The sequence below is a fragment of the Carassius carassius genome, chromosome 41 (genome assembly GCF_963082965.1).
Source record: "Carassius carassius chromosome 41, fCarCar2.1, whole genome shotgun sequence".
Classification (NCBI taxonomy): domain Eukaryota; kingdom Metazoa; phylum Chordata; class Actinopteri; order Cypriniformes; family Cyprinidae; genus Carassius; species Carassius carassius.
The window spans coordinates 16085571-16112003 of record NC_081795.1 but is presented as its reverse complement, the minus strand read 5'-3'; the positions used below and the strand labels follow the sequence as shown (position 1 = coordinate 16112003).

The window sequence follows — 26433 nt, the reverse complement described above, 5'->3', positions numbered from 1 at the left end:
CTCTTCAGCAATAAAACAAAAACAATGAAGCACAATATTTAGTTCATCGGAAGTCATTTTTGCTTATTAGTATGACTGAACTGGATCCTCAAAGGTCAGCAGCAAAGACATTAGTTAGTAAAATGGGATTAGATACATTTGTGTTGTCACATATTTAATTATTGTAGGTTTGCGTGATATTCAGAGTTTGCATTTCACTGTTTTAATTCATTTTGATGAATACTAAATCTGTTTTTTTGCGAGTGGGATGAATTCATGCACATTCACATTTAGTCTACTGTAGAACTACATCATGTTCACACAGCACACACAACACAACGGGGACAGGAAACTTGTCAGTCAATAAATGGGAAATCAAAGTAACTGGTGTTACTTTTTTAAAATGATAACTCAGATGTTTGCTTGTAAATTAAAAAGTAGATTGTTACTTTACTAGTTACTTGGAAAAAGTAATCTGATTACATAACTTGCGTTACTTGTAATGCTTTACCCCCAACACTGAAAATGGATGAGTCTGATCTACAGAAATCATAAAGATAAAGCGCAACCAGTGCAGTCCGATTCCCTTTGAGTCGGATCTTTCAGGGAATCATAGACAAAGTGCAATAGGTGCAGTCCGATTCCCAAATAAATGACTCTTCTGATTCAGATTCAGACATGTCTATATTTATATAATTTATATTATAAATAAATACATTTAATATATAAACATATTTCTTTCCCTGAGATATTTACATGCATGTGTGCGTATTTACATAATAAATATACACAGTACACATACATACATTATGTAAACAAAAACTTTAATTTTCGATGTGATTAAATCGCAATTAACCGTTGGACATCACTAATATATATATATGGGTCAAAGACGAAAAAGTGTTTAAGCATAAAAAAAGTGTAATACTCATTTAAACTGTTGTAGTCCCCCCCCCCCCCCCCCCCCCCAAATGCAAAAAGTTTTATGTTTTATTTAATTGCAATTTTGTTTTTGTTTTTCTGAGCAAAAAATAAATATCATACATTTCCCCCTGATTTACACCCAGTAAAATGTCATTCAGTGTAACAATCTTGTCAGGTATATTTACAACAAAAATCTATTTATGACATATTAAAAGACTAATTACTTTCACACCAAATACTAATGAGTTGTAATTTTACATTTTTAACATTTGCCACTATCCTAGGTTTTGCCCATTTGTCAGTAAGAATTTTTTACTAATTGAAAACACAATAAAATTTAGTATGCTCCATTATTCTTTTAGATATTTTAATATGTACATGTCAGAATAAGCATGTTGTTTGAATTTTTGCATAAATATTGTGTTACACTGAATGACAATGTAACATTATTTCACCCAAATTTTGACATTTTATTCTCCAAAAACTTATTTGAAACCTTAAAAGTAGACATTTTACTTACATTTAATTTGATTTCTATGGACACAAAATCACTTTTGTACATTTCTTTTGATGCGGACATCTTAACGTCTTTGACCTATATATATATACAGTCCTTCTAAAAAATAATAACAGTATTTTTTATGAGCAATGTTTCCCATGAGCATGCAAACCTCAGTAGTGAGCAGGATCTAGATTTTTCTAGTTTATACTGTAATTTAATTTCATTCAGTGCACCTACAACTGATTCTTTAATATTTTGTGACAAAATGACAAGGTGATTTAAAAAATTTTTTTTTTAATCTCTTTCCTCAGATTCACCACAATGTTCTTTGGGACTACATCTTAACCAATTCATCTGTCTCCACATCGGTGCAGTGCAAACATGAGCGAATGAGTATAGCGATGTCTGACGACAGAATGAGAAGGAGGCCCTGCGGCCAATCGCAGGAACCAAGCCCAAGTTCCTCAGGAGAACTCATAAAGCGTTGCGCCGCTTTACAACCCCATTGCTCAACATCACATGCCTTGAGAGAAGGGATATTACCTGAGATAAGGCCAGAGGGATCAAGCTTAGCACCAATCTGACCTCTCCCTCCATTCCTCCTCGCACACACAAACACAGGGAGTGGGACATTTTCATAAGGGGCTTTCAGACCTCCCACGGCTTTCTGAATGACATTAAAAGTCAGGCACTGATGCACAGTAGCTATGTGATCTATTTGCTAAAACGAGCTCCTTCTCTCTCTGAACCACTGACCCACGGACCATAACACGTCTTGCTGGAAAGTAGTCGAGAGCAAGATGTTTTGCCGAAATCAAAGAGGATCAGTGCTGCACCGCAAGGACTGTGTCAATTGTAGATTCTATAAATCATGTCTCGGTGATAAGCTAATTGCCTTATCCTTGACAGCAGCTCACTGAGAAAGCAATAAAAGGGGCAGGATTACAAGATGTAGAACCATAAAAAGCAGGCCGGTGGTGGAGAAAAAGAGGGAAGGAGAATAATGAAAGAGTGAGAACTGAGAGAAAACCACGATAGGAAACTAATGTTATGAGAAAAACAGCAGAAGAGGATCTTCAAGCCTGATGAAAACATATGAATACTGTGAGTGAAGTCATCAAAGGCATCAAGTCATGCTATCAGGATAGTCTAGGAGTTTCAGGAAGTAACTATTCCTTCCTGGTTGAGTGTGGAATAAAGGCCAAGAGGAGAACTACTTTCCATAAAGACTGTTGCAGCCTCATAAAAGACTGTGTGCTTCACCTTTACCCTGTTTCCTGTAGTACTTTGACTCAGTTTTTTTAAAGAAATGTCTCAAAAATGCCCTTCAGATGCTTTAGGTCAGTAGGAATTTTTATGTGTTTGATGTCTCATGCTCAAGGCTGCATTCATATGATCAAAAATAGATTAAACCAGTAATACTGTCAAATGTTTGTACAGTTTTTGATATATTTAGAATTGTAATTTATTCTTGTGATGGTAGAACTGAAATTGCTGCTCATAAGATTCTCGGGTTCAACATAAATGATTCTTATTACTTTGGAATGTGATGTAAAAATTAACTTCTTTTCTAATAAAGCCTCTTTGAAAAACTATTTGAAAACATAATATGAGTGTATAAGAGGATCCCTCCTCCGTTTAGTGAATCAGCTCGGTGGCGTGTGTAAGTGTTCAGCCTGACTGACTCAGACATTTCCTGCATTGCTTTGTAAAGCCCCATGGCTGCCACTCAATTTACAGCAGAGCTATTAAACAAACTGCTCTTGGGGGCACAAAGGTAGATTGGGCATGACGTTAAGAAGCTAATCGTTTAAATGTCCCCTGTGCAAGGACGAACTTTGAAGAATGAGGACAATTGATCCAAAAGGGTAGGAGGAACAAAACAGAACAAAAAAATAAGATGGTATCCAATTAGACACCTTTAATAAATAAATCAAAACTATGTGATCTTTTTTCTTACTGTCTGACTGTCTGTATGGTCATCTTTTTCATGTTCCCTTCTGCCTCAAACAGCATAATTAGCCCCCTTTAATAAAAGAAGTGAGGAAATCATTAACTTTCCAGGGGAAATCCTGTCTATCTTAACCTTTCCAGCCTAAAAATATCACAGGTCCTTCTTTACATCACCATGAAAACTATGTAATCTTGATAAGGACCACGGGGAGATGTTTGAGGTGCTGGATATCAGAAAATGGGACTTTTCCAGCAATCTGACATCAGGCAGTGGGAAACATTGCGAGGATAAACCACATCCATCCTCATGCCATAGTATGTCTAATACCTTTGAAAATGATATGTGTCGAAAAAATAAATAATTAAAAAATCTTATGGCTCTAGCAAATACAACAACAAGGGACCAAAGACCTGCGCTTCGAAAGCACTTCACCCAGCTAGGAATAAACTTGCAAAACTGCCACAGCCATAAAACCAGAATGAGGAGCAAAACAAAGAGCCATGCTCCAGCACATCTTATCAAATATAATGGGCTGTAAAAGAAACCAAAAGACTCTTGAGCTTCTCAGATGGGATTGGCATCTGACTTCACATGATTATCTTCAGCAGGTTAATAGTGTCACACCAAACCTTAGCACCAGGACCAGAGCAAAAATACCAGCAAAGCATTATCAGATCAACATATAGATACCAACATGGCTGATAAATAACTTTATGTCAATAAATCATATGATATCCACTGTATTTTAAAAATAAGAGAGGGTGCTGCAATTTGTAACGTTAATGTGCAAGGTTTCCACTATCATCCACTCCCAGTTATTTTAGCTGTGCACACACACACACACGCACACATCTGTTATGCTGCTTGATAATGGTATTTGTTGTCATATTATTGCCATTCATAATCATAAACACACTGGCTTGTAACTTAAACAGTTACGCTTTGTTACATTTTTTATGGCTGATACATGGGAAGTCTTGCACATTCACACAAAAATGACTTTCGTGTTTCTAAAAAAGGTGGATATCAGAGCAATTAAAATAGTTTGTGATAATGGAACCTCTTATGATCCATAATACAATAGAAATAAAGATGGAGTTAATGGAAATAAGTTGCTTCGACAAACACAACAACATACTGTTATTTTACAAACTTGAAACCAAAAGTCCTGCAAGGCACAGTTTTATCGGACTTATATATAACTTATAGTTTTCACTTAAATTTTTTTTTGTCTGTCTGTCTTTCAATCATCTATCTATGTGTCTATCTGTCTGTCTGTTTATCTCTATCTATATGTATGTCTGTCTCTATCTATCAATCATCTATCTATCTATCTATCTATCTATCTATCTCTGTCTGTCTGTCTATCTAATAACATTTTTAAAGGTTTGGACATCAAGAAAGCATTTAAGTTTGTCCTGGCAAAATGTCTTTATCTTTAGCTTAAAATGGGTTTTCACAAAATTAGTTTGGAACTGTACTATTATGAACCCATGTGAAATCATCAGAGCCAATACATATTTTAAGGCTCGATTAGGGCTATTAAGTAGCACTAAAAAAAGGTTCTTAAACGTGTTGAAGTATCGTCGCTCACCATTATAAACGGATGTTTCAGACTGCAGGCCTCAGAGGCGATGAGAGAGCGCCCTCTGGTGCTTAAACAATGAAGTAGCAGACAACACGCTGTTAATGGCTGCTCTAGGCCCACATGAGAAACATACAGGACGAATAAACACAAGATCTTTCAGTTACACATTTTAATGAATCTGACAGGCCGCTTGTGTCATGGGCGGTACCTGAGTGGGCAGATGGCATATGCTATGTGAATACTATACAGTCAAATAATTGTGCAAAGAGGAGAACTGTAATAAACGCAAAAAACCAGACGCATGCATAACTCTACTCATCTGGAACAGCAGACAGAAGACGGCAAAGACGTTTGTTTTTCGATCAGACCTTACCTACTTCCATTCAGAAACCTGTTATGAAAATATTCTGATGGAGCTAGTATGCCATAATATGAGTTACAGATGATGCATTTTCGCTTTTAAACTTTATTATATGTGCAGCTCATTTCCATTTAGTCCATTGTATAGTCTGAAGAAGATTTCAAATAGTCAATGAGTTCTCTCAAGTGCAATACATCTCCAGCATCAAATGAAAGGAAAATATACATTTATGGCAGAGGTAATCAGACAAAAACACTTTTTATAAACAACAGAACGCTTCAAATCAACCTCCACAACCAAATGTTCTTCTGTCCATCACCCCAATAATGATATGGCATTCAATGCATCACAGCACTAAGTCACCAAAAATATATCCATTTATAGCAGACATATGTGCTGATCAATACACTTAACATTTTCTGACTTCCTTTATTACATTTTTTTTTATACAACATGTGCAAGGGAAAAACCTTACAAGGACCATTAACGAAAACTTAGGGCCTCTAATGAAAAGCAAGTGAAGTTCAACAGGTACACAAAACAGTACGGGATATGATCCATGCAGTTGTGCACAGCCAGCATAGTCATGGTATGGTCTCGTTTAATATTTGTAGATTACGTCAGCCACCAGTGCGTCACAGTCTTCATTGGAGATACATTCTACGGTCTGATCTGGTCTGGACTGGACTGGACTCAGCCAGACTTGAAGAGGAGGATGGCCACCTGGCCCAAGTAGAAGTAGATGAAGTGTTTCGTCTCATGGGTCACGTAGCTGCCGAAGTTCCTTCCCACAATGCAGTGCCACGTAGGATTGTATTTCTTATCGAACTCCTGTAACACAAGACAATGTGGTTCAAGCATGGTGGAAAATGCAAGCGCAACAAAAATACACGTTAGAAGTCTAAAGTAACAGTACGGCTCAAATCTCGGCACGACTCACCTTTTTGATGAATGCGGCAATGTCCTTCTCTATGTTGTATTTCTCCATGGCCTGTGTAGCACAGTCCACTGCGTCTTGCTGCATGTCTTCAGACATGTCAGCGTTCTTGATCACAGCCTTCCTGTCAGTCATGGTGCCTGAAAACGGAGAGACGAACAAAGTGAAGTCTCCACTGAGAGAGTTAAACAGTGGGGCCTTTCATGGGTGCATCTTCCCTGACAAAGCCAGGTAAACTCCTGACAGAATGCCATCAACGGAGAGGATCTGATTTGTTGAGGTAATTCAAGTGACACTCGATACTTTCATGAGAACCAAACCAGGCTTTCAGTCCAGCACTAGCATTTAAAGCTGGTCAATAAAGTATTTGCATACTATTAATGCTTGGCCCAGAAAACGACATCAGACTGTTCTCAAATGACATTTCTTGAAGTTAAATCCTTTATAAAAATTTGTCACTTAAGTTAACTAGCAATACCAATACTTGGATTCATATGGTCCCAATGCATAGACTAGTCAACAGATCATATTTGCATACATTCCTGGGCCAATAACACAAAGTCTAACTGTGCTTGAATTCAGTATCCTAAATGCAGTATAAAAATACTTTCGTTAACTAGCAATACTAGTTCTTGGATACATATGATCAAAATCCATAAACAGCACTGCCATTTGCAACTGGTCAATAAAGTGCATATTTGCATTCTATTAATGCCGGTCTCATAAAACCCAATCAAATTGTGCTCAAATTTTTATTATTTAATTTTTTGGAATTAAATGCAAAGTATAAAATATATTTAAAATTAACAAGCAAAACCAGTACTGGGATACATATCGTCCTAATTCATACTCTCAGACGGGGAGTATTTGCAACTAAATCAATAAAGTCCATATTTGCATACTATTAGGGATTCATATGGCCCAAATGCATACAGGCTAACTAGTATAGAAAACCACTAATGGATCATACACAGCTGATATCAGCACTTCACGTTGATTTAGCGGTTGAACTCAATCATATAGTGGCAGTCGAATGATTAAGGTCTGGATTCATCGATCAAGACCGGTCAGGACCATAGGTCTGGACGAAGGAATGCTACGTCACACACCTCCATTCACAGCGTGCGCGTTTGATGCTCCAGCAAATCAGTGAAAGTCAGGTGCACGCGGCGTTCTTATTGAAGCGTCTGAATTTCAAACCAAATACAGTGCATGCTTTGTTGAAGCGATTTAAATGTTGCAACAACAACTAAAAAAAAATCGACATTTTAATATCTAAAAATGAAAGCATCAGACTGAAAATGCATGCAAAATCATTCTTTGTAGATCACTCGAAATGGTCAATTATTCAACTCACCTGTCAACAATATTTGGCAAGAGAAATCTGCAATTCAAAACAATCACCGTGTGAGCTTTCGTCGTCTCGGCTGTCTCTTTGACGCTATGAGAGGAACATAAGGATCAAGTCAAACACTGACTAGTGCCCGCGCTAAAATCCCTGGCTCTCCTCAATGCCGTCCTACACAGCGCTCGCCATTGGCTGCACACCAGCCGCTCCCTGCGCCCCTCTGCCAGCATCTTATTTCATCCCACAATGCATCTTTAACCGGGGATCAGAGGAAAATGTGCTTGTTTGGGTATAAGCTGCAGGACTGTGTGGGCCAGAAAATAGCTTAAATTAGACTCGGTGGACCTTCGCAACGAAAACACTTCACAATGAGTGAAGGACACTTACTGCAAGGTTAGAGGTATTAATCTGTTTTATCTCTCATGGCCGGGCCAACGCAGTGTAATGCAACTAGAAATGGAAAAATGTTAAGAAATTCGATTTATTCTTAACAGTCTACTATCAACATATTTCAACAGAATTAGATTTTAGGCATACATGTAATGCATTTGTGGAATTGGTGTGCTTTAAATGCTCTATCGTTTATAAATTTTCAATTACAATGAAACTCCAAAAAAATGTCTTTACACGTTATCACACGTGACAACCAGTCAGCATTTCTCACAACAAATCTTTTTCATTTTACTGGAGGTGACTTAAGTAATCATTTGTAGTTAAGTGATTCAGGTTCAATCTCAAAAAGAACGGGCTCATAAGAGGCATTCTTCTGAGAGTCGGGAATACTTTGATTTGAAGCGTTTTATGTTTTTAATTCAATATAAAGAATCAAAAACAAACTACAACTAACTTATTTTTCTTAACGATTTTCCAACTAATGTAGTAAATTATCCCAACTTTACACGATTTATAGTTACTAAACAACTTTGCACATTAATATAGAACTCAACTGTTGGGTGGCATCCAGATTTAAAGGGACAGGTAAGCATTTTATTTTTTTTTTTACACTATTCCTGTAGCTCACAAAGTGGAGCACGGTATTAACATGGCCATGTGTTTGACTCCCAGGGAATGTATTAACTTATAAAATGTGTACCTTAAATACAACAAACTTTTTTTTGTCAATTCACATAAGTATGTCATAATTTACTAATTTTCATGTCTTTCCAAACCTGTACAACTTGCTTTGTTTTATAGAACATGTTTGTATAATGTTTTGGACACCACTCACATCCATTGTAAGGACAAACAGCTGAAACTTTCTTCCAAATATTTAGTCTTGAAGTCTTCATTGAAAACTTTAAATTCCAGGTGAACCTTCTGTAAAAGTCAATTTCATAATATTGAACAATTGGAAAGCAGTAAAAAAAAAAAAAAAATCAAAGTAATGCATCATACACTACTTTTGTACCAATGAAACCTTTATTTAGGCTAAAAGTGTTCAAGAAAAAGAAAAATGCTAGCAATGTTAAAGCATCTCCCATCTACATCGGAACAGTGTAAATCTAAAAATGCCTGAGTACCCCCCCCCATCCCAAATTCAGTTTACCATACTGTTCCTGTTGATTCCATCCCCACAGACCGTTCCAGCATCTGCTCCGCCAAAGTGTTAAAAATGTGAAGGGCCAAAATGTCTATATTTTCCACTGAGGTACTGAAAAAATAAAGGGTACAAGTAAGTACTTTTGAATTAAGTTCTTAAAATCCTATGATCCTGGGAGCAATTGATCCTGTTCCATGTATCCAGCATTCCCTATCCTATCTTCATTATGAACTGATCCCAGTGATCCGGCATCCACTGAGCCTCTCCTCCAATCCAAATCTTAAGATACCAGCTAAATCAAAACAAAGGAGGCAAAGAGTTAGAATCAAATCCACTCACCCTGCCTTCTCTGACGAATGCATGCATACAGCATTAAGGCGAAGACAGACTATCAACCTAACACTAAGACTGAATCAAACATTTTAATGAAAACATGAAAGCTGCAATCTGTCTTTGGACACAAAAACCAAACTAGACATTTGACCAGTACATATTTACAATGCAACGAAAGATACCACCTGATTTGAAAGTGATGTAAAATTGGTTCAGTTACCCAAATAATGGCCAAAGATTCATTTTTTTGTTTTGTTTTTTTAGAGGTTTGTTCTGGAGTTCAAACTCACCCTTTTACGCAACCGTATAGATTTAGTAATCCTTTATTACAAAGCATCAGTTCTGTATCATGTCTAGAGGAAGACAGCATAAAACAATTGTGGAACCCGCTATCCCATGAATAACTTTCATACATGGCATTTACAAAAATATCGGGAGCCATTACATAACCCTTTGTTTGGTCTATGAAAAAAAAATGATTTTGGGTTTGATCTGTTAAAAATAACCAATAGAGGGAGAGAAAAATAAAAGGACACAAAGACATAAGATGATCACTGTCTCATGAAACAAGAAGGGTGGAATTAAAACAAAGGGTTTGTATTAAAAAAAAATGGCTCAAGGGCTCTGAGAGGGCTCGTTTAGGAGCGAGAGCGGGAACGGCTATGGCGAGGGGAGTACTGCGGGGATCCTCGACTGCGGCGTGGGGAGTAGCTTCGGCTACGGTTGTTGCTGCGGCTGCGACTCCTGCTGCGACTGCGGCTCCTTGACCTTGATCTTCCATAGCTTGGACTGCGGGGACCATCCACCTTCACACGGATGTACGCAGTTTCTCCCTGGCGGAGACAGAACTTTCCGCTGAGCAAGTGTAACGTACAAGCATGCCAACACTTAACACTATACTTACCAGACTTCCTACAATGAAACAGTGTTCTTTGAGTGTACACCAGTATTCTCATTTCCATAAACTAGTACCAACTGAGTACACAAAGAATCCAGTTTGATAAGGTTTAACTTTGGTATTCAAAAAAAGTCACAGAGGACTGGATTTTACTGATACCATTAAAGTTAAAAAAATCTATCTGATAACCAATAGCTATTAAAATTGGCAATAGGAACAAAAAAAGCAATGAAAATTAGTACTGAACTGTGTATACCATATAATTACCATTATCTTACATAATTTGCCCTAAAAGTTTGTAAGAACAGAAAGTTCGTAAAACATGCATAAAGCAAGCAATTTTACATTAAAGAGGTTATTCTAAAAAAAGAAATGGAATAAAATCCTCCACATAGACAAGTTTTCACCCAGTAACTCAGGATGCAGTTATCAATGCCAATTAATTGGCTAAAATACATCGCTCGACCTCTATTCACGAGGGTAAGTTAACTTACAACATAGATCTTCCAAGTACAACATTAGGGATTTTCTTACCTTAAAAATATTCCAATGCTAAGTAAATCCCAAAATTCTGATTAAAATCTCAAACCTACCTCATGGGACCGGAATTTTGTGTTATCCAGTTTGCGAACGGCGTAGGTCATGTCTTCTTTGCGAACAAACTCCACCACACCAGTGCCATCACGGAAAACGTCAGCGTAACATACATCACCTGCTTCACGCATGTGATCCTTCAGATCCTGCCAGCTCCCGCTCTGTGGAAGCCCTGAAATCAAACACAACGGTGAATTCAACTTCCGACAGCTCTTGAATTAGTTAAAGCTGTGATGCTTCCGTACCTGAAACAATTACTCTGTACTCTGAACGTCTGGATGGGGGTCCATATCTACCCCTAGGAGCCCCACCACCACCACCACCACCACCACCACCTCCTCCTCCTCCTCCTCCACCGCCGCCACCAAATCCTCCTCTCCCGCTTCTGGGAAACTCCACTCGAAGACGATAGCCATCGTAGTCATAGCCATCACGGGCATATACCGCATCTTCGGCATCTCTAAATGCAACAGGAGGAGGAACAGCATGTAAATACAAACCTGGCATGAAAAACCAGTCAGTGTGGCTAGAGGTCACACAGAGTCAAACTACAAACAGTATTAATTCATCTGACATGGTAGTTAAGTGACTAAACACTTTAAAAGCAATGCAAAATTGCCTTAAAATACAGAAGAGTAAAATACAGAGAAGTTGCTTAACAGTCATTTGTATAAAAAGCTCACTGAAACTAACCTGAATCAAGCTCAAGAAGTAATTTGTCTAGTTACAAAGCTAATTTCCATATCCAAACCTATGGCAGGTATTGAAGCCTAACAAAGATAAAAAATAAAAACAAGCTTAAACCTGTTAGCTGTCACCTGGGCCCTCGGTGGGCCACCTACGTTTACTTCACTATATTACAATTACTTCCTAATCTAATCAAGACAAACTATATATCATTGAAAAGGTCTAAGACTCCTAAACAGATATGTTACCAATCTTTTTTGTTAAAAAATTATGTCGGAAAGGTAATAGATTAATTTATGGCAAGAGTGCACCTCAAAAACCTACATCATAACAGGAGTTCTAACCTTTGTCAAAAAAAAAAAAGTAGTCTTTGTTGCCTTTTTCTTTATCACACTTCAGAAATCATCATAAATTATATATCATTTAAAAACATAAAATCTAAAAATTCATCCTTTGAAACCCCATATAAAAACCAAACATTGCATTACCATTAAAACGGTACATCAAAATCATGTTACAAAATGTTTTCAGTCATGAATTATAGAAATTTAGGTTTGGATCATGCACTTTCAAGTCTATGTTAAAAAATGTGGGTGACGGGTTAAAACATAAAAAAACGTGTTAGGTGAAAATTAGTAAGTAAAAATTGCAAACCTTACACTCCCTGTGACGCCAAACATTAGTTAATAAAAACAAAAATAAAAATCTCTGGAAACATGGTGAGCATGGCTAAGCTAATTAGCAGGTTAGCACAGAAATCAAAAGTACACAAAAAAATACACAATTGTTTCTATATAGATAGCTCAAACGCAGTCTTCATGTAACAGGTTTTAAGAATTCTTATAATTTAAAAAAAGTGAAACCGGCAACATTTAAACCAACAGATTAACGTTCGCCTTAAGGTTGAAGGCTAAAGGCTAAAGGTTGAGTTGTACCCACCTCGGGTCTTCAAATTCGACAAAAGCGAATGGAGGTCCGCCTCGTCGGTTTTTCAGATCAATGTCTCGAATGGCTCCATACTTGTAGAAGACATCTTCGACATCTTTAGAGCGGATATCAGGCGGTAGGTTTCCCACATAGATGCGGCAGTCGTTGTTTCCAGCAGGGCCGCGGATCACACCGCCAGACATTTCGGCACTCATAAACCTTCACTTTGCTGTTGAGCAGATACATAAAATACTGTTTTCGATTCCGATATGCAGCAGCTGTTTGTTAAACTTGCGAAATACATTAAATGATGCGCAACACCAGTCAGATACCAAACAAAAAGACTTACTATTCTCCGAAGCGCCGCTCGCACGCGCACCTCTTCGTTTCCTCTGAAGTCGCGCGGGTCGCTTCCTATTCAGCAAGCGCGCTTTACCACCGCGGATGAATCTGGAGAAGCAGGCTGAGGGGCGGTTAATTGCATAGCTACATCCGCGACACGAAATAGCTCGGATATTGACGCCTAAAACAATAAAAAATATTTATGTGGTTGGGTAATTGGAATGGATAAGGAACGAATAGGTATATCAAGCTTTTATTATTTACTGTAGTGCTGTTTATTTTGGTCCTCTGGTTAAGTCCATATTTTACTTATTTGCACCTCCTGCTGTGGTAAACTGTACTGCCCTAAAAAAGGAAAAGTGTAGTAACTACGCAAACAATTAAACTGAGAAAAATGTATGACGGCAAATCAATGCCAATATTATCTGAGCGCACAACTGATGCGTCAATATCCGAGCTAAAAGTGTCCATAATCAAAGGTGAATAGATATGAGGTACGGTGACCCTCTTTTAGTTACCCTTTCAGCACACTGCTGTTTATGTGTTAATCTAAGTGGATTTTGAATTATGTATTTAACTGCTAAATCTTCAGGACATCAAAGAGCCATATCTAGACTGGGTCATAGCTGTGATTTATTGTTTTGATTTACATTTTTTATTACCCCATATTTGTAGAAAAAAACCTGACAAAGAAAATCCAGTTATTTGACAGGAAAATTAGCACCAGTTGAATTCAGCAGGTGTTTGAGTCCTCAACCCATCCAAACTCATAGAGAATTAACATTGTTGAACAATTGCTCTGATGACAAAATGCAAAAAAGGCCTCTAACACTAGCTTGTTTTACTCTTTTTCTATTCTAGCTGTTTTCTTTTTATTATAACATATATATATATATATATATATATATATATTTAAACTTGCTATGTGCAATGCATCAACCTAACTGTGAGTTGTTATAGCACTTATGTATTACTGCTCTTTTGTTGATTTTCATTTCCTCCATTGTCCTTATCTGTAAGCCACTTTGGATAACTGTCTGCTAAATGACTAAATGGAAATATGGAAATATCTTCACATGCTGCTATGCCACATCTAAATTTAGCTCTTCAATATCTTAATGATTTAGCAGTTAAATACATAGTTAAAAATCCACTTGGACATATGCATGAACAGCAGTGTGGAGACAGAGTAAAGAAAGCAGGGTCTCCATACCTCATATCTCTCAGATTAGTACATTTTGTGTGTATCAGTCCAATGTGCCACAGCTGCTCTGAGCTTCGACTGCCTTCTGAGGAGAGTGCATGAAGAGTCCAGGCTTCTGCAAATGTGTCCAAGTCTGCCTGGATGCTTGAGAGAAAAGTGTACTGTACACTAAACAGGTCCTCAATAAGTCAATCAGTCCTTAGGCCTCCAGCAAGTGCAGCATGTCTGAGTCCTTGATTCTGACATCACACCAAATGCAGTCAATCCTATTAGAAACAGGTTTAAAAACAGATCAGTTATTTATTAATAATTGTAAGATATTTTGTTACATAAAACTGACATTAAAAGCTACCTACAGATAACTTAAGTTACTAAATTTAGGAATAAATGAAATTTCAGACAAATGTACTTTACATTTGATTATGGACACTTTTACCAGAAATGAAACTATGTTGGTGTGTGCCTCTTGAAGAAAACATGAACCTGGCGATCAGTACATTCTCCAGTCCTTGGTCTCCCTTGACCCTGGTTCAAAGAAAATTCAAATGCTTTTTTTCTTCTACTGTACTTCCCTTGACAGTATACCAAATTTCTGGACTGCTTCTGAGAATAACTGGTAAGATGTCAAGGCCCAGTTATTTGCCGCATTCATGTACACAACCTGCAATTACAAAGGAAAAAAATAATGCAACAAAAAGAACATAAGTAAATACATTGGGATTGAATGTATTACAAGTTTCTTTTCAATAAACAGGAATCAATTTTCATAAACCTCATAGTGAATGGACTGATCTTGATAGTAGATGACTAGTAACACTGTAAATCAAATGCAATCATGATGAAACCTGTGTTTTATAGGAAAACAGACTAAACTAACCTTCAAATATTACGATGTATCTATTTAAACGCTGAAAGATAAAACACTTTTTAAACACTTCACTGTCATTCATTTAGCTTATATATATATATATATATATATACATATATATTTGTGTGTGTGTGTGTGTGTGTGTGTGTGTGCATCATTACAGTCTGTAAAATATGTGTATCTCTTATTACAAGACTGCAATCACTAGCAATCAGAAGAATTCCAGTTAATCAAGTATCTACAAAAGATCTACTCTATGAACAATGCATTAAATTACATTAAAGACAAAAATAAATTAAACAAGCAAATGAAATGATAACTCACGTGTATATGGTCCACTGATGAAGTCATGAGTCAAGTCAAGTGAATTATTATTCATTTTCTATCAGGCGTCCAATACTGACTTCAGGAAAAGGGGAATAACCAATGACATTTCAGATAACAACTAAAACAGCAAGCCCCGCCTCACGACTGACAAAAATAAAATTGTTCGCGCGAGCAGAGGTGAAATGATCGAGCGCGAGGATGTGGGGAATGAGGATGCGCGCGCGAGGGCTTTTATTGCGCGCGAGGGCTTGTATTGTATTGCGCGCAGAGTACACGTCACGCGCGCGCGAGAGTTTGAAATGAGCTCGCGGGCTCCCGTTTCCTCGCGTCCGATTTAGTTTTCCTCTCGCGGAAGCCATTTAGCGCACGCGCAGGCATCAGTTGTGCGCTCGGATAATATTGGCATTGAATTGACCGGATCTTCTTGAACCAGTTCACCAAATCGAACTAAATTATGGTTCACGTCTCCAATAAGCATTAATCCACAAATGACTTAAGCGGTTAACTTTTTTAACGTGGCTGACAATCCCTCTGAGCAGGGCCGTGCAGAGACCTTTGGAGGAGCAGGTGCTCAAGTATAAAAGGGGCACATGGAACAAGGATTTAAATGGCGCTGTTCAAAATATCAATACAGCAATATATTGTGATGCCTTCCTTGCTTATTCGTGTATCGATATGGATGGTTATGTATTGATACAGCAGCAAATGGTTTGATGCAGTTTTCAAAAAGAAACAATAGAGAAGACAATTTTAAGTTTAAAATAATAATAGCTCTGGGATTAGAAACTGAAATGTCTTAAATTGTCCCAACCTGATGGCTTTTTCTTCTCTGTTCTACAGAATAATTAAGAACAGCGGTTATAGTAAAAACTATAGAAAACACTTGTGCCTCTACATTTTCCTTTCTCACCAGTCTCTGTCTCCTGGCTTGCTGTTCCCTGCTCTCTTTCTGCCACTTGTGCCTCTACATTTCCCTCTTTTTCTTCCCCATCTCCATCTCCTAATTTGATCTATTACTTTCCACTCTCTGTCCATCTAGGAACAAGGCTCAATTTACTATTTCAGCATTAATCTATTATTTTAACCATCACTACTACTCTTGCACCTAATCAATCAAGTCAACCTTAAATATTGATACAAAACATTAAAAAACTGATACACTGGAATATAGTGATTAATATTATTATTACTGTTGTAGTTGTCTAAAACTGAACACCTTTGCAATGTAAACAAATGACAGGCTACATTTGTTATTTATATCCTTCACACTGCACTTTGATGTCAGGTATATTATGCATTTTTTATTGACATTAATATTTTTACATTTATTTCCAGAGAGATATTATTGAGTTTACAGGCTAAAGTGGTCTTGCTGTTGTAAACACTGTTGCTATTGTAGAAAAAATATTTGCATCACATTTCAAATATATTTATATTTTAATTCATTTCTGAATTGTTTTTATTTTTATAATGATAATTCAGAGAATGAGAAAATCTGAATAAGCCTTAGAAGTGTTGTGATAATTATTTTAAGGCACTCTACGTGTTAAAAAAATAAATTAGTACTGTAATATAATAAAAGTTTAGTCAAATAACATAAAAAAGACCAGACCCTTCGATGCCTGTGAAACTTTTCTCCCTCAAACAGCACGCTAATGTTACTTCTGCACTACAGGCTACACACAGCAATATAAACAACATATCTGCATGTTCTCACATCACATCATTCTTGTAAAATAATAATAAGTAAATAAATATCAAAATCACTTAGCTGAGAATGAAACACCACTTACCAGCTGCCACGGTGTTGAAAATATTCTCTAACAATTAAAAAAATGCGCGTGCGGCGTCAGGAATCGTCCCGGTCGGATGAGGTCGTCGTCGTCAGGTGAAAGGTCATCATGTTGGTCATTTTATTTACGGCTAAATTATTATTAATAAATTGTACTAATATTATGATTGGGCGCAGGCAGGCATTCACAAAAGGGTATGTTATTACAAGAAAAATTCGAGGAAATTTTGCTTTGACAAAAGGGCACTTAAGGGGCAAAGGAGCAGGTGCTCAAGTGAACCGGTTCTTTCGGACAATTCGATCAAATAAACCAGTTGAAAAAAAACAAACTGTTCACCGGTTCTACCCGCGCTCATAACTTTAGCACAGAATCAGTTCAGAATCAATCACCAAAAGAATCAGTTCGGTTCAGATGCGCACTGTGTCGGTCTGCTTCACGCTGAATCACACATGCGCAGTATCATCAGCTCCTCAAATCTCGAATCGGACGCGTCCGACAGAAACGGTTCTCGGTTCAGTGTACGAATAAATGTCAAAATAACACACACTGCTCCGGGTGTGTGTTCACAGTGTGTGTGTGTGCACTTTGGATGGGTTAAATGCAGAGCACGAATTCTAAGTATGGGTCACCATACTTGGCTGAATGTCACTTCACTCACTTAAAGGTACAGGTTGTAGGCCCTGCCACTAGAGGGCACTATAAAAACAATAACAATTGTGTGGTTTGATGACGCTAAGAAGAAGCATGGAATGATGGGATTTGTTGTCTTCTACCCAACCGCTGATGGCCATCAATCAGGCCGAAAGATAAATCATGGATTTGCATGAGTAGATTACATACAAAGACGGGTCTAGAGACGTGATGCCCCGCGTTCGTCATCTTTTTCTAGTTGAAGTTTGACGCGAAGGTACTTCCGCATTTGTCCACGACACTGTTGTCATGTGGTTTCTACGTCAGTAAAGGCGGTAACAAAGGGTAACTAACGTCATTGACAGGCGACTGCACTGCCCCGTGTCACTGTTTAGAATTGGAATTTTCTCATGATTTACAAGTAGTTGAAAACATTAGAGATATTGTTAGTAATCAGCTGGACAAAATATATAACACTAGCCTAGTGGTTTTGTGATATTTTACTGCAAATATCTTACAAATTGTACCTTTAAAGCCTTTTTAGGATGAAATTTTTTTTAGATAAAAACCATGACCATTGATGTGACCTTTGACCACTAAAATGAAGATACTGCACTCTGATTTTGTATGACCTTATACAATTAAAATATATTGCAAAAGCAAAGGACAGTATCTACAAACTAAATCAGATTAAAAAAAATAGTTCATCCAGCTTTCTTTTTGTGTTTCTTACTACATGTTGATTGTTTTTAATAACTTTAATAGTGTTATTGGTGTTTGTTGTGAATGTTAAAATTACTCCGTAGCAAGCCTCAAAATCATCTTAATTGCAATGCTCCTTTCACCACAAAGAGTTTTGCTCATTTTATTTAAAAAGTAATTAATTACAGACCAAGTACAAACTTTTCCTAACAATATAACTAGGGATCCCATAAAAGAAAATAAGGGATAATTGTGATTCTTTATAGGAAAATAAGGGATAATTGTGATTCTTTATAGGAAAATAAGGGACAGAATAAGGGATGCTTAAAATATTTGTACTGTATCACGTTCATATCTGCAGTTAAGTATATTTAAGGTGTATAAAAAATTCTCAACAAAAAATTAATAATAATATTATAAATCAGATTATTATTACGTTGTCAGTGGATATGAAGCAATGCAGGTAGGTTGTTTAATTTGCTAGCATCTTGCTAGTTAATGTTAACTGATTATAAAGCTGTCATTTGCCTTGCTAGGAGTTTATATTTTGCTATCTATCTTACCTGTCTTTGGATATTTGTGTTTAAACGCAATTTCAACCATCATTTACCATGGGATACCAAGGCAGACCATGCAGTATCTGTGGTGTCTAACAGGAAAACAAAGCCAGAATGCAGTAACTTCACTTACTGCAGCTTGCCTTAATATTAGTTTGGATTTTGTAGTTACTGCAATTTTGACACTCTCGTTTCTCTGAAATGGCAAAAAATTGAACCAGGAGACTTTGTAACAAGACAGAACAGATGTCACAAAGCCCTTTTTAGGCATATGAGCTTTAATTTCTTTCTTAATAATAGTACTGAAGACTGCATATGTAGCCTACTATAGTGTGTAAAGATTGGAGTCAAGACACATCTTCTATCATCACAACTTTATTGCAGCATTTTCCGTTTGTATTCAGGTTGTAAGTTATTTAGTTTCACTTATGTTTTGTCGATAATGCATTCAAGCCAAACATACAGATCCAAGTGGTTATTCTTCATCAGAACAAAGGCTTTATTAAAGCTTTAGATGATGAGAGAATAGATTACAGAAGCATATGGATCTTTATATCTATCCTAAGAAACTCTTAAATGTTGACAGTAAGTGATAAGGATCAATCAAATGCAGTAATAATCTCGTCGGTTCCATTACTTTCCTAAAGAACTATCTTGGCAAAAACAGCTATAACTTTAGAATGTTTTGAAGACATGCAGAGGACACCACAAAATTTCACATTCCCAGAAACTTCCCTGATAGCACACGTACATCACAGAGACGCCTATTTTGACAATTTGTTTTGTATTTTTTAGAGTGTTCGCTCATCTGCAATACGTCTATAGGACGTTTCCTATCAGATGACAAATTAACATTTAGAAGATGTCTTTAAGATATTTATAATTTATAATGTATGTAAAGCTGATGTCTGAAAGATGTCTACCAGATGTTTGTACACAGCAGATGCTTAAGCGATCTTTAACAGACATCTTGCAGACGGGTTACTTAGCCATAACTTTCATGTGCTGTTTTACTCTATATTAACATCACATTTAGGAGTAAATAATCTATCTATGTTTCAGTGTTTTATATGGAAGTGACAGTAAAGTCTGCTAGCTTTCAGCTAATGCTGGATTATGGGAATCAGCTGCATTTCAATATGCGTAGCTGGAAAGGTAATGGGAAAGACCAGTGGCTCCGCTGCTGTCACCACAAACCGTGTACTTCCCTTGACAGGCCAGACTGTTGATCTGAGGAGAAAAAAAGTAGAGAAGTGATAAGAAAGAAGATCTATCTATATGTCTGTCTGTCTGTCTATGAATAGATTTGGTTGGCATGCCTCTGCACGTTTGATGAATTCCTCGGTTGCGGCAGCTTCATTCTCTCTCTGTCCACGCCAGGTCTTCAGAGCTGAGGCCTGAAGAGCTCGGCCGAATGAGAAGGTGAGAGCCCAGGGTTTCACCAGTGGACAGTTATTGATGGCATTTAGGTTAATGGAGGCCTCTTCCTCACTTTGACCTCCTGAGAGAAAGGTCACCCCTGAAAGTGCAGGAAGTCTGTAATTACGCAGTGTCCAGACTCATCACTAAATATGGAATCAGCTTTATATTTTGTAATATATCCTCAACCTGTCACTGCGGGCGGGACAGTACGCCGCAGAGCAGTGACTGTTGCCATGGCAACCTCCTCTGCACTGTATTTGGTTGGGCAGCCGTGTCCAGGGGTCACCATGTTGGGCTTGAGAAGTGTGCCTTCCAGATACACATGATGATCAAACATGGCTTTGTAGACTTCTGCAAGTACCTGAATAAATGACAGTGAATCTAAATCATCTGATTCCAGTACTTTTGAAATAGTAAAAGCATATAAAAAAAATAGAGTTAACTCAAAAACTGAAGATACTGTCATCATTTAATCACTTTCATGTTGTTCCAAAACGGTGTAACTTTTCTTTTATGGAACATAAACTATTTATAAATGTTGCTGTTGATGTTGTTTTGAACCCCATTACATTTCATTGTCTGAACAAAAACAGCTTGGAACAACATGAGGGGGAATAAATAATAATTTTTCATTTTTGGATTTAATATCCCGTTAAGAAGCAGAGTATAACCGACCCTCTCTGTAACAAACTGGCAACGCTTCAAATTATGGTCTCCATCAGGTAGGATCTCAGGTTCCACTATGGGTACAATCCCATGCTGCAAGTACAGATGGGACATAAACTTGAGATTTAGCAAAGATCCATTTGTATCTCTTATTAGTCAATTTAGCCTAATTAACATTTTACCTGCTGACAAATACTAGCATAGCGAGCAAGGACTTTAGCATTTTCTTTAATGCACAGGTTTGACGGGGTGGTATCACTGATTTTCATCACACAACGCCACTTCGCAAAGTCGGCTCCATCCTTTTTATACTGAGCGCAGCGTTCTGAGAGCCCATCCAGACCTGTTGAGACAGTAGAGCTGCATTTAACCCTTGTATTATTTCAAAATTCGGTCTTCTGTTACGTTCTGGGTCAAACAAACCCTAAATGAATTCTAAGGGGTCATTTACACAAGAATGTTTATGCATTTTGGACATTCATTTATAGGACAACAAGATTTGGGGGGCATGAAATATGCTTAAACATTATTGCCTTCATGTAAAATACATTTTAGAACATTTGATTTGATTTGAGAAAATGGTGACACTAATGTGTATGTGTTCATGTTTTCAGTCTACGCGTATATGCACAGTATTCCTTTACAAAGAGACATCGCCAACTACTGGCATGGCATGCATAATACAGCATTTTCAGTCTTTTATGTGGATCTGTGTGAATAGGGATAATTTTGCCAGCATTGTTTTTGGTACATAAAAAACACAAAGAAAAGCTGTTCCGTTTTTAGTACACCATTAATGTGTAAACGCACCCTCATTGAGAGAGTCTTACAACTTTAAGAAAATATTATCCTGGTTTAATCAGCATTTCTGACAACTCAAAAATGTTTTGCTCGTCCAACTGACTTGGAACATAATATAAGGGTTAAACTTCAAAAACTTACTCAATCAAGAACCAAGAAACTAAGTTTAAAGGAGTCTACCACTCAGATTTATCAACAGTGAAATCAAATTCGAATTGAATGATCAGATATTCAGATCCAGAGAATGGACATCTTTGAAATACCTTGTGTAGTGGTTTCTCCATTAGTCCCTGGCATGGGGACTACACCTTTGTCGACCTGTGAAGAAAGTGCAAAATATTTTAGAAATCAAATATTTTAAATTCAACTCATTAACTTAAACGCCTTGTCAGAAAACAAGGTGCAAAAATTGTACCTGTAGGAGTACAACAGGTGCATATTAGTAGCTTAGAGTAATAATGTGCACCCTTAAGGTTTCTAAAATTAATCCTTTAGGGGGTAAATACAGCACAAAGGTATCATTTTTGCCCAATTAAATACAATATTCAAAAACAATGTTTCCCCAAAACAGGCTTTGCAAACACTCCCCATATCTGCGATTATTTGGACAAACAGATAGTTCTGTCCCAAAAATATCCCACTAAATGAACTGCACTTTTTTAGCTTTTTCTATAATGAGACATTTCGCAGGGAAATATTGCACTGGGGAATGTTGCAATCTAAATTCAAACTCACAGTGCCCGCATGAGCACCAAGGCTAAATGTGTCAAAGCTAATATTCTTACATCTACGCTAGTGAACCCAGACGAGACTTTATACCTTTATTCCGATAGTGATACCCTTGTCCTTTATCATCTTGACGAATGGGACGCCATCATCAGAGTTCTGGTAGAGTGTTTCGTGGAAGAAGATCACTCCGCCGATGCAGTTATCAATGCGGTCATCAGCAGTGAAGAGCACCTGTCGGTAAAGACGGCGGTTCTCCTCGTTGTTCTCTACTCCTATCTGGTTCAGACGCTTCCCCAAGCTTCCTGTTAGAACATCCACAGGATCAAAGTGGGTTTTTGTGCTTTTCTTTCACAATGCAATTTATGTTGACTAACTGGAGGAAGCCACACTAACCTATGGACTCGTCTGCAGCTAGGATGCCTTTCCCTGGTGACACTATGTGTAGAGCTATCTCATGTAGCTCCTTCTTTTGCTCAGTGGTGAGAGGAGGAAACTGATGGGTCATCCTAAATGTCTGGCACAATCCGAGGATAGTGTAGAAACAGTAAATCAATACAATATAATCAATCTAGGATTACAGTGACATCCCGATATTTTGCCATTTAAGCTTATAACAGAGTTTTGTATGGTTCACATGAATTTCACATGAAAATGAAATACAAGTTTGAAATCTAAAAACAGATAACTTTTTATAACGATAATTTTTTTTTTTGTAAAGTTTGCAAATATTTCCTAAAACATAACTACATGTAACTGGAAACAAGGGTAAAAATCAATTTGGAAAATACTTTGAGTGTAGAAAACCTGGAAATATCAAGGAATTTTAAAATTGTGATTTCCAGGCTGGAAAAGTTATGGAAATTTATGAAATCAAAAAATATATATATATATATATTAGTATAGTATATTCTAGTATATGCACAACCATAGAATCTTTACTTGGTTAGAAACTGGTCTCTGTGGGTTTAATCTCTAGAAAATGATTTTTTAACAATCCTTATCTGGACAATATAAACATTAATTAGATGCACTGAATTACTCTTAAAGATTTATACAAGGTAAACAACATTTTTGAAGTATATTTTACAATAAAATACAATTATAGTCTTTCTACTAAAATTTTATGTTTAATTCATTTACTTGCTTTCTCTTTGTCGTTATTTGGGACATATTCTAGCGATTTCTGAGTTTTGTCTTCAAAATGTAGAATTGATGCAAAGTTCTACTTTTGAAATGAAATAGCCATCAAAAACAAGGTTAAATAGATGAATCCAACACAACTTTCCCTTAAAGGCACAGAAGTTGTTCTACTAAATGTTAGAAATGCCGGCAACTTAGTTATCTGCAGCCACAAATGAAGCACATAGACACAGTTTACAAGCCTCATGCATATATAAATGAATAAACAAGTTGCCAAAGTACAGCAAAATGTAATTTTTGAGAGTTCTTAACTTTGGTAACTTCTTGAAAACCTTCTAAACCTTTAGCAGCTTTTACACAGCTCTCTGGAAAACTATATGATTCCAAGCATTAAAAATTATCTACACAGTGCATTTTCTAAATGGTAACTTGCTTGTGAAAACATAACTTTTTAGCAATAAAAACCTTACAAAGTTGTTTCTCCACTGCATGTTTTGCACAACAATTGTAATCCAAAATGGTTGTGGCAGTAAATTCAACAGATGGAATTACTCACCAAGTCAGAGCAGACTGAAGCACTCAGACCGAAGAGGCTTTTTGAGACAAGATGAGACGTGACTGATTCTTTAACAGTGCCAGTGTCCCAGTTCTTTATGAAGGTGATATCCCAGAGGATGCTGACACTTGTAGGGCGGAGCTTAACGTCATGCCCTCATTAAGTTATTAAAGGAGGTGTTAAAGGCCACCAAAGGTTGCCCACCTGATCCCATTTCTCTACCATTCTCATTATTTCATACACAATGCAATGCCATATTTTTACTATAGATTTTTTTTTTTTGCATTTTCATAGTTAGAGTTGAGTGTGTGCATTCCAAAGTGTTACTGTGCACTCACAAATTTGTTGTTCATTGTTCAGTTTAAGTCAATGGGATTTTTTTGAAGTTTTATTATCTGCCAGGTATTAATAGTAGCCTGTAAGCCACATTATTTGAGGTATCATTGTAACTTTGTAACCTGTTGTAACAGTCTTTCAGGCCACATCCATTATTATTTTAATCTGAAGCGGGCTGTATTCCTGTCAATAATATAATTAGATCATATATGCCTCAGGCAAATCCTCAAATCTCTATTCAGCTGAGATTCCTATCAGTCCCTTAGGAAAATGTTGGCAGTCACAGTGCGGCTGAGATTCAAGCATATGTGTGGTAAAAAATTAGGTGGGGTCATGGCATAATTTCTAGTTCTATACAGGTGAGTAGAATTTTTAGATGACTTTATGATCTAGTTTTCAAGGACAAAAATTAGTCAAAGTTTGGAGATGTAGTTTACTAAAGCGTCGATCTGTTGTGAAATTCTTTGATCAATGCTTTGAGAACTAATTGTAGCTTGTAAGCATAATTTGTTCATATCACATGTAATATGCATAAAAATAGCCAGACCGTTTTAGGAGCATGTTGTTGAATTCTTATTATGAAACCAATAAGGTACTATAGATAAAAGTGGCAGTTTAGAGGGATACCCAATGTTTCATTATAAGACCGCTGGAAGTAGACTCTCAGGAGAACTGTTAAGAGTTACAGATATTTTAAGCCACCTCTACTGGGGCTGTGAATTTTTTTTCCTAATACCTAATTAAAAACATTAATAATGATGCTTTATCTGGTGTTCAATTTTCAGCCCTATTAAGGCTGCTCCCATTTGGGTTTGTCATTGCTCTCACAAATAGGTCACACCAAAGTCTCAAAGTTAGAGAAATGTCTCAAGGTATCATTCATAGATATATATTTTACCATTCTATCTTTTGAATTCTAGTGAAAGAAAATTCTACTTTCATCCTCCACATCAATTGATGAATGAGTTCTATTTTGGGGACATATGTTGAGAATACTGCTGAAAAATGTTTCCAGACAATCCAATAATGGCATCAAATATTCAGATACTAATTACCTTAATAACTGCACTATATACACAGTATAAAATAATTGTATTGCAGTGCATTGTATTATTGTTTAGCATTGCACCATACATTCCACTGTACACATTCTACTTTTGATTTCACAGTATATTTGTTCTGTGAATCAATATCAATCAACATATTTCATATATTGTGTATTCAGATATTATTTCATAACCACTGTATACTGCAAATAATTGTATTTTAATTCTACACTACAGTAGCTCCTTGTGCCGGTACCTCAGTGATTTTCTGATCCATGCTGTATTCCCAAAAGCTAGCTTGCCCCTCTGTGACGTGTATTAGTAAAGTTGTAGCCCTTTAGCCTTTTATATTGTATCCAACAATGGGATTTTCACCATTTGTATTTAGGTTTTAGATTTTTCAAGGACTTTTTCTGCAGGTTACATTGATTCATAAATAGATGGTGACAGGTGAGTCTTTGAATCTCACGGAATCATCGACTCAAATGATTTGTTCCAAACAGATTCATTTTATGAGTGATACAAGTGGCATGTCTTTATGAGTGAGATATCGAATCATTTACTGAACTGTTCTGCTTAAAAACATTGATTCTTTCAACAGGCAATCAAGTGACACATTTTTATTGGCGTGTAACTGAATCATTCAGTCAACCATTTCATAAAAAAAACTGATTTATTCATTAGCAAAACAAGCGATACATCTTTATGAGTGAGTCACTGAATCATTCATTCAACTGTTTCA

The 26433-nt window shown here is 36.8% G+C and overlaps 3 protein-coding genes across 3 annotated transcripts; all 3 read right to left on the bottom strand.

Moving 5' to 3' along the window:
* Positions 1 to 5393: 5393 nt before the first annotated feature.
* On the bottom strand, positions 5394 to 6421 carry LOC132122865 (dynein light chain 2, cytoplasmic-like). Its single transcript, XM_059533352.1, has 2 exons — positions 6249 to 6421; positions 5394 to 6139 (listed from the first exon to the last, which is right to left on the bottom strand). The coding sequence occupies exons 1-2, from the start codon at positions 6378 to 6380 to the stop codon at positions 6002 to 6004; spliced, it is 270 nt and encodes an 89-aa protein (XP_059389335.1). The 5' UTR covers positions 6381 to 6421; the 3' UTR covers positions 5394 to 6001.
* A 3120-nt stretch (positions 6422 to 9541) lies between these two features.
* Positions 9542 to 13057, bottom strand: LOC132122864 (serine/arginine-rich splicing factor 1A). The gene is made up of 5 exons (XM_059533351.1): positions 12922 to 13057; positions 12585 to 12801; positions 11204 to 11418; positions 10958 to 11130; positions 9542 to 10299 (listed from the first exon to the last, which is right to left on the bottom strand). Exons 2-5 carry the CDS (start codon positions 12785 to 12787, stop codon positions 10105 to 10107), a joined length of 786 nt encoding a protein of 261 aa, XP_059389334.1. The 5' UTR covers positions 12788 to 12801; positions 12922 to 13057; the 3' UTR covers positions 9542 to 10104.
* Positions 13058 to 19354: 6297 nt separating this feature from the next.
* Positions 19355 to 24448, bottom strand: LOC132122863 (fructose-bisphosphate aldolase C-A). Its single transcript, XM_059533350.1, has 9 exons — positions 24310 to 24448; positions 23007 to 23127; positions 22704 to 22915; positions 22148 to 22202; positions 21266 to 21426; positions 21093 to 21176; positions 20604 to 20778; positions 20315 to 20514; positions 19355 to 20225 (listed from the first exon to the last, which is right to left on the bottom strand). The coding sequence occupies exons 2-9, from the start codon at positions 23116 to 23118 to the stop codon at positions 20130 to 20132; spliced, it is 1095 nt and encodes a 364-aa protein (XP_059389333.1). The 5' UTR covers positions 23119 to 23127; positions 24310 to 24448; the 3' UTR covers positions 19355 to 20129.
* Between the last annotated feature and the right edge of the window lie 1985 nt (positions 24449 to 26433).